Source organism: Fusarium redolens (assembly GCF_020744475.1).
Source record: "Fusarium redolens strain MPI-CAGE-AT-0023 chromosome Unknown BKA55scaffold_10, whole genome shotgun sequence".
Taxonomy (NCBI): domain Eukaryota; kingdom Fungi; phylum Ascomycota; class Sordariomycetes; order Hypocreales; family Nectriaceae; genus Fusarium; species Fusarium redolens.
The window spans coordinates 1,427,697-1,440,659 of record NW_025763673.1 but is presented as its reverse complement, the minus strand read 5'-3'; the positions used below and the strand labels follow the sequence as shown (position 1 = coordinate 1,440,659).

The following is a 12,963-nucleotide window of genomic DNA, read 5'->3' as shown; positions in this document are numbered from 1 at the left end:
CATCGCCTCGTGGGAAATCCAGCCAGCAGAGCGCTAAATAAGCCCCCGCCCAAGTGCTGCGTTGGCTTTCGAGTTTGTTGTCTGGCTTGTGTTGATTGCAGCTCCGATAACTGATTCTCGACTGCATGCTTGATGGTCCTCCAAACATCAAAAAGGTCAAAATTGCTTCTCTTCAGGTAAGACTTCAACAGTGCATGGATATCTTCAGCACGTGAAGTAACTGCATTGCCAAAGTGCATATGCTGATCGACCCAGGCCTTGACGAGTTTTTCCTTGTAAGGCTCAAGCCAAGTCTTCTTTATATATGCAACCTCTTCAGAATGATTCGGAAGATACTTTTTCTCAAATGCTGCCACGCGCTCATTAAAAATCGCCTCGGTAGGTGACTGCATGATAGAATGCCAAAAGTTATAGAAATCTGCCCAACCATCCGGTTTGGACCCCGTTTTCATGGCTCCCGATGCATTAGACGCCGTGCCAGCAGCTAGTTTCTCCTGTAGCGCGAAAATTGGAAGGCAATGTGCAAGCACTGCTTTGTTTGCATGCCATCGGCAAAGCAGCAACTGTGCTGATGGGAGCACTGTGTCGATGGCGTTGAGGCATGCAAGACAGCGATCAGACAGCGATCAGACAGAGCCACCGACGGAAGCCTAGCTCCAACCATTTCGTAGAGTGATCGAAGTCTCTCTAGAGCCCATACGTAATCTTCCTCCTGCTCACCGCTGAGAAAGGCAAATGCAATGCAAAATGATCGCCGGCAAGCATCCACCCCAATCATGTCAAGAAGTGGCATCTGGTATTTATTTGTCTTGTATGTGCAGTCAAGCAGCAAGAGATCAGAGTAGGCTTGAAGATATTGTAGGGAACCTGGGTGAGCAAACAAAATTGCAGTAACTCGTTGATTGCCGTCGACCCGCAAACGGCTCCAAAATCCTTCTCGATCTAGTTTGTTAATCAGAGCATGAATTGAACTTTGTCCTTCGTGTATGTTATCTTTCAACTTAGCAATGTAGTTGTAAATATCTTGCCTAGTTGCTAGAGAGTTACCGTCTTGCTGATGCAAATATGTCTGGATATCCCTCGGAGAGATGCCGGCGGATACAAGCTCTGATAGAGTTGCTTTTCCGGTAGAATTGAGTTTGCAATGGACGGGATGAGCTGATGGGTGCTGACTTGGAGGGTGGTTGTGCTTTGAACATTCCTTGTCTGGTCGATGTTGTAAAGACCAGGTTGTCTTGTCTAATGATTCTTTGGCTAGGACTGAGAATGGGCAACCCGTGCCTCGAGTTGTTGTTTTGCGCATGTGTTTCTTCTTTGCTGAAGGCTTGTGCTGCCAAGATCTATCACATGCATATGTAACAATTTTTCTACCACTTGTTTTGGTAGTTGATTTTCGCGTAATAAATGCATAGCCTCGCGTGGCGGCCCATGTGTTGATTGCGGTCACTACGGTAGCTCATCGCGAGAGTTGTACCCGGCTTCGGGGGGCAAACAATCATCGGGGAATGAAGCAAGCTCCTGCGAAGGGGAAGAACGGGCGATGAACCAATTGAGGCACTCACTCTGCCGCGTTGAATGACTCGTTGTAGTAATCGAACCAGGTCTTGGTCCGAAGTAAACAAAAAAAAAAAAAAAAAAAAAAAAAAAACCTACAGGTGATAGTGATGCAGTTGCTGGCCAATCAAATTACTCTAGGACCCGCTAAAATCTGATCGCGACGCCCGGGCGCCGTTCCAGTGGGAGCCCGCGTATATGACAATGCAGGCCGCCCGTGGCTTATTTCTCAAAGACAACTGGGGCTATGCTCAACTAATGCGAAATCGCAGATTCACTACACTAATCATCACAACAATCTCTTCGTCCTTCCCTCATCTGTCATACTTTTTCTTCGCCCTTTCATTGCGCGACTCATTGTTTGCATCTTCAAACCCCTCCTTCTCTCAGCTCTCGACGCGTGCATACCTAACCGCGTAAAAACGCCACAATGAGCAATCGCAAGAGATCGCGATCTGTCGGAGAGGAGAACCGCGCTGAGTGCCCTTTTACGATTTCTTACGCGACAGGTCCTTCGCGCGCCGAACAGGAATGTCATAAGAACAAGAAGCAGAAGCGCGACGGCCAAGATGACGATCAACGGGTTCAGCTTCAAATCTCTCCCTTCTCCCCAACCGGCAGCTTCAAGACCCACGACACCATGGATCTACATTACATAGTCGAACCCAGGAAACAATGGCAATCTATGACGCGCTACAACAGCTTTGTCCGTAAGTATCCGATGAAATCTCGCCTTCGTGCGTACCGTGAGGGGCTTATGGCTGATTCTTGGCAGTCAACAACGTCAAGTACTACAGCGAAGGGTTCGTTCAGGTTGCCAACGAGCTTACCATTGAGCAACAAAAGGCTCAAAGTGATGGCAAAGGTAGTTTTGAGGAGAACAATGATGACTGGGTCGCGCGCATCCTCGAGATTCGTGCTTCCGATGAGCATCACGTTTACGCCCGCGTCTACTGGATGTACTGGCCCTATGAGCTGCCTCCCGGAACCCTCGACGGCAAGAAGACTGTTCAAGGTCGCCAGCCGTACCACGGCGCTAAGGAACTGATCGCCTCCAACCACAGTATGTTCTAGAATACTGACCGATATTATGCTGTGCTGCAGCGCGTCTAACCGACTTTTCTAGTGGATATTATTAATGTTGTCAGTGTTACAGGACCCGTCACCGTCAATCAATGGATTGAGTCCGATGACGAGGAGATTACAGACGAGCTTTATTGGCGTCAAGCATACGACTGCCGTAACTCGCAGCTTTCCGTATGTTGCGTGGTACCTCATCTTGTCTCCGCAAGCGCTAATATGCATATAGTCGGTTGAACTTATATGTAAATGCCAAACTCCCGCCAACCCCGATAAGACCCTTATAGGATGCACGAGCTCGGAGTGCGAGAAATGGATGCATCTCGAGTGTATGGCCCACGACATTCTTATGCAAGTCTACGAACGACTAGGAACAGACAAACCCCAACAAATCGAGGGATCGAGTGTGAAGGAAGAGAAGCCCGAGGAGGCAACGCGTCCTCTATCGCCCATCGATGCCGAGGAGCAGAAGGCCCAGTCTACGGTCAATGTCCGGGATGGGTCAACTCAAGATAATGTCCACGTCAAGAAGGCTGTTCGCGAAACGCCTCGTGAGACAGAAACCCTAACACCTGGGCCAACGCCCTCTAGGTCTATCGCCACCGCATCGGTTAAGGGATCAGCCAAGAGAGGCCGCAAGAAGAAGATCGCAGACTCCAAGCCATACCTAGGACTCTTTGAGGCCAGCCTCAAGATGCAAGACGGCCCCACAGCGTGGGAGATCCGCGACCTGCGTGAAAACGTCACAGGTGGTGATAGGACTTGGACTGAGAAGGCCTCGTGTTTGGAATGCGGCGCTAATATCGACTAACTACTTAAGAAACGGACTATATGACTACACCGGATTTGCTTATGTGAGTAGACTTATCGAGCTTTTCGCGGCGGCGAAATTCAAGATTGCTTAGGCTAGTTATTTGACTCCATACCTGGCTCGTGGGAAATCCACGCTTGTAACATCATCATCTCGACGTCGTTGACTACCCGATAAGGCTTACACAGCGATGAACAGAGACCAATAGCCCCGAGTAGCCAAAAATAAAATAAAATAAAATAAGGTGCATTATAAGCGAGTGAAACAGACAAGCGAGCGGAACACTTTTCTTCAGCTATCAAAATAGAATCACCAGAAAAACACAACAAACCCTCTAATCAATTAAATCTAATCGCTATACTATTCTTTACATACTGCAACAACTATCTGACATGTTCTTGCGTTATGCCCAGCCTTGCCGCATGATCCACAGCGCCGTTCCTTCGCTTGCGCCGACCTTCCTTGACCACCAATTCTCGACGATTCGCCCCCTACCTGCGCATCAACACCCATCTGATCAATTGCTTCCCTTCCTTCATCTACTGTTATTACCCCTCTTTTCTGTAGCCGACTTCTCTTTGCCCTCCGCCGCCGGCTTAGTGTCTCATTCGCCTGTCGAAGGTCGTGGACCTCAGACCTCAATAAGGCATTCTCATGCATCACTCATTGCCTGTGTTCCCTTAGAAAGAGACTTTAAGGTTGCCAAAATTGACTCTGGTGAGCTACTATAATGCCTGCTTATTCGCCTTTGGAGGTATTCAGACTGATATTGGGCCTCAAGTACGATCTTTGGCGTCTTCGAAATCCAAGGGGTCGAGGGGTCGACCTCTTCTCCAACCGGCGTTGGAGTTCGTAGCTGTATATCAAGCTTCGAGACTATACTTTCTGGGTCAATAGGAATAAGCCCGGACCCTCTAAAGGCAGCCCTGATATTTTCTTCTGTCATAGTAGCTTGAAATGCAGCATAGAAAGCTGGAAAGAATTCGGTCTTGGAAACGTGGGTTATGGAGCATCTGATCTGATGCTCTATTTTTCGACCGTAAGCCTTCTTGAGCAGCCCAAAGCACCCAACATCAAGGGGTTGAAGCAGGTGAGACGATAGCCCTTTCCCGGGCCTCTCTATCTTAAGAGCGCAGCGACGGTGGCGCGCACTTGGCTGTAAGAAGGAGCATAGCCCAAGGCATCTTTGCCGAAGTATCCAGGTAACTAATCTGGATTCCTGAGACTTGGATAATAGTTGGGCAGGATGGGTGACCTTAGACTTTGATGGTATAAGTCGCCCACCCTAGTTTTGGCCCACCCCTGGCTTTGGCCCGCTCTATTTAGCCTACATCGCACAGCTGGTACATCGACGTAACTAGGTCGCAACAAAGTCAAATTAAATGCTAAAAATACAAGAAAAATCGCATTTGGCGCTCTTTAGTCGCTTTCTTCGTCTGCACTTGAATCTCGCTCCATATAGCATTTTGTTGGTCGCCGATTGCGTGCCGACCGTCGAGCCAGTGCCGGCTCCTCTTCCGACTCAGAGCTACTCTCCCCCTCCACGATAATGACCTCTTGTACCGCGTTTCTTGCCTTCCGAACACGTTGTTGAGGCTCTCGATTAGCTTGCGCAAGTATCTGCGCAAGGCTTGCAAAGCGTTCGTTCGGATCTTGGACGATCTTACGACGTTTAGTCGGTTTTGCCTGGGCGAGTTGCACCCGCAAGCGTTCGATCTCACGGTCCCTTAGTATAACCTCCATCGCAACCTTATCCAACGCCGCAGCGGCTTTTCGAATAGACAGTCGTGAAGTGGGAGAGCCGCTCTTCTCGGCAAATAGCTTTACGACGTCGCCGCCGCGTTTTGGTGTTGAAATATCCGAGGTGACACGTAGTGGTATAGCTGGCCGTTTAGCCACCACGACCCATCGAGAATTTAGAGGTTTGGCTACGCTTTTAGGGTATAAGCCTGTCGCTTTCCACCCAGATTGAACGTTTTCCTTTCGAAGACCAATTTCTCGAGCTTTCGCATAAAATTCGAGAAAGTTTGCCTTTCCAACCTTTGTCGTATCTGTCAAAGCCGTATGCTCCCCAATTGACCTACGATAGGCCGTTTTTAAACTGGAAAAGCAGCCGAGATCCAAGGGCTGGAGGACATGGGAAGTATGAGCAGGGAAAAAGAGTAAGTGAACGTTGTTTAGGTAACACATAGTCATAAATTCGTCCGAGGTATGACTGCCGTGACCGTCGACGATGAGTAGGCGACCATCGGCTAGATCCTCAGGTTGCGTTTGGGGTAAAAACACCTTCCCTAGCCACTCGACAGCAATATCATTGCTTGTCCACCCGTTTTCCGAAAAGGTAACATGCCAGCCAAGATGCTTAGCTAGGAAATCCTTCTTGAACCATTGTTCTTGGATACTTTTGGCCTTGAAGATGACCAGGGGGTTCAAAGCGACCCCGAGCGCCGAGATGCACTCCACAATAGACGTCCAAGTCCGGGCATTTATCGTTTTGACTGGTACCGTGTTAGGGTTCTCCTGCGAGGAGCCGATAACAAGCCCGTTAATGCCTTGGCCCTCCATAATGCCGCCCTCGTCGGCGTTGTACCTCCGCCGGGGAGGGATCCAGCTCACAGTCTCGTATAGGTTGAACAGGTGCCTGATATTATCCGGAGTGGCCGCATTTATACGTTTCCAGTCAGTTCGACGGCCTAATTTTGTCTTGACGGCCAAATGGCGCTCCACGAAGTGACTGGACTACTTCCTCCCTAGGGGCTTGTGGTCACCTTGTTGTTTAAGCACGCTGCTAGCGATTGCTCGCACTTGTGTGTGTGTTGGCGCGTAACCGAGGGCCTCCTGCCGCAAAATCCATTGCTTAAGATGTTCTTCTTGATTGGCCGTGAGCCGCTGTTGGTCGTCGTGTGCCGTACGTTGAGGTTGGGCACCATTAAGGCGGGCACGAAGTGTCCCTCTTGGTACACCATGGCGTGTGGCAGCGGTCCTAACGGCAACCCCATTCCTGACGTCTACGATGGCGTTTTGTAGGTCCTGCTCAGTATATTCACGCATTTCGAACCCGGAGAAGAAAATACAAAAGAAAGTAAGTCAATTGGAGAAAAATTCGATTTTTGACAATTTATCGTAGGTGGTAGCGCTGATCTGACGCGTGGGACGGAGCGCGTTTGTGGGGCGGACCAAAGCCAGGGGTGGGCCATAACTAGGGTGGGCGACTTACCTCTTAATCAGCCCGAAAGAGTCGGCTGAGGGATGTCATGCTTCTGGGCGGCTAAGTTATGGGAGAGGCCGTTATCTGTGATATCTAATATTTCTTTAATGCCATCCTCTGTATAAGACGCTCGAGGCATGTAGCTTGAAGTGGCGACTGCCTGTTCCCCATGGCCGCCTCAGAGAGGTGACGTCAGGATTACGGCATGGGTGGATGCCTCAAGGACAGAAGTTTCGGGGCCGCAATTGCATTTCGACGTGGTTCGCGACTGGCGTACAACAAGCTTGAATATAGCTTTATTCCCGTGGCTGAGCTAATCATGACCCTCAAACACTAGTATAGCCCTAACCCTAGCCAGTCACGCTCGGTCCAATCTGACCAGGCCTTGGCCTCGCTCCTCCGGATCCCTCCTCTGAATATTAATCCACATGTCTTCAAAGAAGGCCACACCCCCCTTGACCTGATATCTCGCCGGCCTCTCAGTATCACACAGTGTCACCTTAAAGTTTCTGAAAAACTGCAACGGCGCCTTGTACATCTCCATTTTAGCTAGGTGCTGGCCCAAACACACTCTGCTCCCATAGCCAAACGTCATGCTGTACTTTGTATACTCGCGCGCCTTTTCCTCGCTCTCCAACCATCTCTCGGGCCTAAACTCACCCGCATCATCCCCGTAAATGTTCGTGTCGCGATTAACCAGGTATGTATTCGCCGTGACTTCGAGACCCTCAGGGACATATTTCCCGTCGAGTTCAATTCCGCCTTTGGAGACCAGACGCGGGAAGATGCTGGAAGCGGACGGAACGAGGCGCATGGCTTCGCGGACACAAGCTACATAGTACGGGCAGTGAGCTAGGACTTCTTCCTGCCGAGGGATAGGACTCGAGAGCTTTTTGGCATGGGTGGCAGCATCGAGCTCGGCCATGACTTTGGTGTATATGGGTGGGCTGGTTAAGACATATTTGACGAGAGCCTGGAAAGCAGTGCCTGTGCTGTCGGCGCCAGCGAGGAGCACGATTAAGATCTCGGCCTTGATATATTCTAGAGGCAGCGGCTGACCATTCTCGTCGCGAGCTTCGATAAATGTCTGTAACAAATCAAACCTAACAGTCTTTCCCACTTCCAAATCCCGAAGACGCTTCTCAATCAGATCGTCGCGGAACCGCATCAACGCCCCGAAGCCATTCTCATGCTGGGGTTTTACCACGAAGAACTTGTCGCCAATCCGTGTTTTCTTGATCAAGTTGGTCAGAGGGTACATGCGTGCCATAATGCCAAATGGCAACAGCCCGTCGCGCAAGCCCTTGATCAGGCCCCCGACGTCGCCGCCTCGAGAGACGAAGCCAAAGGGGGCGCCAAAACCGACCTCTGACATGACGTCGTAGGCCATGTAGACCGCCCAAGGGCAGAAATCGAAAGACTTCTCCCCCATTTTCATTGTCGTTGCCGTGTTTGGGGAAGCGAAGAGGTCTTCCAGCCGGGAAAGCCAATAGCGGAGCTGGGCATCCACCAGAGGTTCCATCTTTTTTATATTGGTGAGGCTGTAGGGCGCCGAGGCAATCTTGCGATATCGCGCATGCATCTTGTGGCTCTGCATATTGAATATAGCCTCAGTCGAGCCTGTGGATCCTGTGATGTAGTGCTGCGACTTGTCGGCGGCGCGATGATATATGAGTGGCAATTTAGTCGCATCACTAATGAGGAGCATCGTAGGCGTGACGCGCATGACTGGGCCATATTTCTTGTGCAGCGCTTCGCACACATCGTTTTCCCTTCCTTTGACGTTGTGATAGGTAATCCAAAGACGCGTCACGCTTCCCCAAAAAGGGCCGGGGAAATATGCGAGAGGATGGAAGAAGCGGTAATAGACGATCTGATAGAGTATGCTGAACAAGACGTAGCCCGCCACAGCCAAGGCAATGGTACTGAAGCTAGGGAAAGATATGGATACTGTTGGGGCCATTATGAAGGCTGATTCAGATCAAGTCAGGGGTAAAAGATTGTGAGTTCATCTCAACATAATAATGCAACGGGTCCAGCTGAGAGCTTTCACCTTATCTGGCCTTTGATAGCGTCAACTCCAACAAATCAATGAGGAGGACGACTCGTCATGTGTCAAGACCTTGGCCTTTCCGATTGGCACACGTCATCATGCGGCTCCGCCTTATTGCAGATAAACTGCCCAAAGGTATGTCTGAGATTTGGAAAGCCATGACGGGGTCAACCAACGACCTGATGTCTGGAGCCTCATCCCCGACATCGCTCAGGGTCGTTCTCGGCTGACACTGCCAGCTCACATAGCCGCAGATCCTATATCATACGCTCCCCGTGGCGACCGTTTCACTTCCCTTGTATCTTCAAACAGGAATTCTACTATACACATACACCAATGGAGTGGCCCTGCGCTCTGAGCGCCTTACATTTCGTCAGGATATGGCTTCCTACCCCAAACAACAAAGGCAGGCATGTAGCAGTGTATTCGAGGGTTGTTGATATCCTGGCGAACATTGATGAGAGATACCTATAAATGAACTAGTGAGTGGACTTTTCGATTACCTAGCGTGGTAAAATCATGAATGTAGTGGTGTCTCGAGCTCTACTTACCTCGATCTGAGCGCTCGTTCGCTCAAACGCCTTATTGAAGAGCTGGTAAGAGAAGCCGGCTAGCCCCTCCAAGACGTTTGCCCCCCACAAATACCCTATTTCCCTAAGCCGGCTGTCCCTTGCCCACCCGTTAATGGGCATTTTGAAAATACGCTGTTGCACATCAACGAAGCCGACCCTCTCGAATACCTCCTTAAGGGTGGCCGCCAGGATGGCGGGACGACCAAGCTTTTCTGACGCCACAATAAGATCATTGGACCATGCGGCTAGGGGCCCGTTAGGATCGAGGGTGCCATCGTCGCAGCAAACCTTGCCGTCGACTTCTTGCGACTCGAACCAGCCGCCAGGTTCGAGCGCGGCGAAAGCTTGCTCGGCGATCTGAGTCTCAAATGCGGCCCAGCAGCCGGAGGTAGCTCGTGTATGGATATAGTCAAATTGCTGCGGGAAGTCCCATGGGTCGGTCCTAGATATGATGGGCGAAGACGGTCAGATCTAAAGCCCACTTACTTCAACCATGTCAGCAAGTGCTTGGACAGACACTTACGAATCTTCGACGTAAAAGTGAACGTTGGGGGGCACCTCCGCTGGTTGGATGGGGGATAGATCGGTTCCAATAACCAGGGACGTAGGGAACAAATCGCCCATCTGGATAGCCCAATCGCCTACACCCGTGGCCACGTCGAGAATGGCGCGCGGAGGCCTCGTGGTCGAGAGCGGAGCAAGGTAAAGCCTGTCGTCCAAGAGTCTCTTGATGCACTCGCCCTGGAGTTCCAGACGCTCCTGCTCGGGGGTGTCGTTAGGAAAAGCGTATGCTGCATGCCGGCAGTCAGCTTGAAAGTTGGGGATGCAGCCCAGGGTCAGCTTACAACCGGCACGATAGGCGTGGTACGTGCGGCCAAACTTCTCGGGAAAGGCCTGCACGCTGTCCGATAGGGAGGTAGAGTCATTCTCGCTGCCGCATGAGTTAGCATTCGACGATGCCGATGATGCCGATGGTGGGTCTTTAGTGGAAGACGCTGACATTGTCTCAGGCTGAAGTCGCAGAAACCAAGCCGTCGAATTAGCAAGCAGCTCCCCACAAGGTCGCCAGCGATAGGGTACGCCTACATTCGGCTCGATGATACTGCCTATTCTACCGCCCGCGCTCGTCATCGAGCAGTTGAAGGTGAACTCGAAGTCACGACGATTCTCATGGCCGGCGTCGCGGCTCCCGGGGACGTCCTGTCGGTTTTTCATGTCCGCCGCTGATCGCAAGTCTCCGCTCGACCTTGTCCGCCTGTAGGGAGTCATCTTGACAGAGGCGAAACGGAGACAAATGATGCGACAACAAAAGAGCCAGTTGAAGATGCAAGTTGTCGTTTGCGCTGCCTTAAGTGGCTGCAAGGAAATTAATTCATCCTGCCCCGATATTAGTGTGAGACTAGGAATGGGCACCTTTCAAACTTGTCACACTACGTAGTAAGCCGACTCTCAATCTATTAGCATCTTACCTACCAAACTGTTAGAGGGTTAATAGAGCCCCAAGGATTTGCTAGCGACAGAGGGTCCGCTATATCGCGGCCGTAATTGAGGCGGTATAGGGGCTTCAAAAGCAAAGGAAGCCGGCCCTAGGTATTCATGTACCTTGGCTAAAACGAGCTCTTATGGTTGGCTGGTGTTTTTCTGTGGCTTGGTAGCCTGGTCAGCACTTTGAAAGGTGGCTTTTGTACCGTAAACGTCGGCCTCTATGGACCGAGTGGAAGGAGAATTGGCTTTTTCCGGCACAATTCTTGTGAAGGGGCACCCCAAGAAGACAAGGAAGAGTCGGTCAAGGAAAGATAAGACAACGGCGAAAGCCTCATTTGCATTCTGGTATGAAACCACAAAAACAGCAAGAAACACGCAAATGCTCACATGCCGGCGTCGGTGTTGAAGTCTCGCTAAGCTCCGTCATTCTTTCCAGGTTGTCAGTCCCATGAGTCTGGTCCAGGCCCTGCCGCACAGATGGGTGTCGCCTTTGGAGGGCAACCCTGCAGGTGATGGCGAAGTGGCTGACATTGGGATTGGCCGCCACTGCGGGGGCCTAGGCCTCCCCTCATTTACCCTCAAACAGCGATTTGCAAGGAAACGGGCACAGACTTCTTCAGGGAAATTGCCTCTCTCGCTCTCTCTTTCTATCTGTGTGTGTCTGTGCTCGCACGCGGGCGTTCCAGCAGACGCAACTGTCGTATTTTGGCTGGCGTCGTTTGGCTGGGGTATGACTAAATGACGATCACTGATCGTCATTTGCTGTGGGTGCGGGGTGCGGAAGTGCCCGTCAGTGCAAGTGGTTAGCGGGCCGCCTTGGACTTACGGGAACGGGTAGCCAAACAAAGTTGGGTCCTAGGAAAGCAGCCGGAGCCAGTGGCAGGAGGGCAGGGACTACGAAAAGAAAAAAAAAAAGGAAAGAAAGAAGGGGAAAAAAAGGGGGGGGGAGGAGGAGGAGGAGAAAAATCTCAACGAAGTCGTCCAACCAGCTCAAGTATTTCATAATTCTGAACTGCGCAGTAATTTTCCTTCCTTATTTTCATCTTCCCCTCCCTTGCCTTACCCGCCAGACCCGACGAAATGGTACGGGACCCAAATCTCAGCGCCCGGCCCTATGGCGTCCCTCGGACGATTCGCGTCAACGAGCTGGGGCTTGATGACAGCGTGGCATCACGCAGCATCCGAGCGCTTCCGCATTTGGCTTAAACAGTGCGAGATGGTGGTCATCTGCGTCCCGCTGAGGTTTAGCGAGGTAGATTTTCGGCCACCATCAGATATCGACAAACACATCAAGAGCAGTAATTTAGAGGAAAACTGTGGGTGCTTGGCCAATACGGATGAATAGTCGGGTCAATAGGGACTGCACCTATTCCCCGCTCTATGAGTGCCTGAGGCATGCTGGTTCTGCCTGGCGGATGATCAGCCCCAATCACACACGAAGAGGGTCACAAGAAGCTCAAGGTTTGCATTGCAACAAGACCCTGCGTTCCCGATTCGGGAGAAATTCAAGATTCACCCCGCTAATGCGGGCGGCCTAAGGGATCTTGTCGTCTCCAGTCGTTTCGTCGTGTAGTCCAGAAACGTCTGGAGCCAACACGGATCAACCCTGGACAATCAATATACCCTCGAACACATGATAGCTTCATCTCAACTATCGAAGCGAGACAACCTGCTCTAGTTTCCGCAAGTCAGAACTGACCACGTTAATGATTGCTTGCTACGTTGCAGGGCGCTAAAATGCTGACAAGTCGTCTACTGGACAGATTCTAGAGTCTAGCGTGGGATGGATGGCTCCTATATGCAAGCAGCTACAATGGATAACCCTTACCGTGGAGACATTTGCGTGAAAAAGCATTCATACGATTGCAATGGTTCGCACTGAAACGCTCCGCACTGGGAGTCTCTGCTTGTGTAGCAGTTATATCAAGGATGTTCGTTCTGCACAAGCCCAGGGGAGACTCCGTCAGTGCCTAGATCTCGAGAAAGTTACCGCCTGATTTCACCAGCCGGAAACTTCAAAGCAAAAATCCTAAAAATCTCGACAACCATTATGGAGCGCGCCGATGTCTTACACGATGTGCCCGTGCTCGTTTCGCAATTCTCCAGCTGGAGCCATCCCCAATCAGCTCAGCTGTATCAGTATTTGTTGGAGATCACAAGTGTGAGGCGACCAAGGCGGTGGCAAGGTGTGGAAGAAGGA

At 51.0% G+C, this 12,963-nt stretch overlaps 3 protein-coding genes across 3 annotated transcripts; 1 reads left to right on the top strand and 2 right to left on the bottom strand.

Annotated features, from left to right (window-relative positions):
• Positions 1-1,984: 1,984 nt before the first annotated feature.
• Positions 1,985-3,445, top strand: BKA55DRAFT_691703 (uncharacterized protein; the record flags this gene model as incomplete). The annotated part of the gene is made up of 4 exons (XM_046199669.1): positions 1,985-2,264; positions 2,330-2,617; positions 2,681-2,811; positions 2,864-3,445. The coding sequence occupies 4 exons, from the start codon at positions 1,985-1,987 to the stop codon at positions 3,443-3,445; spliced, it is 1,281 nt and encodes a 426-aa protein (XP_046048177.1).
• A 3,566-nt stretch (positions 3,446-7,011) lies between these two features.
• Positions 7,012-8,616, bottom strand: BKA55DRAFT_514171 (cytochrome P450; the record flags this gene model as incomplete). Its single annotated transcript, XM_046187953.1, has 1 exon — positions 7,012-8,616. The coding sequence occupies one exon, from the start codon at positions 8,614-8,616 to the stop codon at positions 7,012-7,014; it is 1,605 nt and encodes a 534-aa protein (XP_046048176.1).
• Positions 8,617-9,069: 453 nt separating this feature from the next.
• Positions 9,070-10,280, bottom strand: BKA55DRAFT_514997 (S-adenosyl-L-methionine-dependent methyltransferase; the record flags this gene model as incomplete). Its single annotated transcript, XM_046187996.1, has 4 exons — positions 9,070-9,174; positions 9,258-9,720; positions 9,802-10,069; positions 10,124-10,280. The coding sequence occupies 4 exons, from the start codon at positions 10,278-10,280 to the stop codon at positions 9,070-9,072; spliced, it is 993 nt and encodes a 330-aa protein (XP_046048175.1).
• Positions 10,281-12,963: the final 2,683 nt, after the last annotated feature.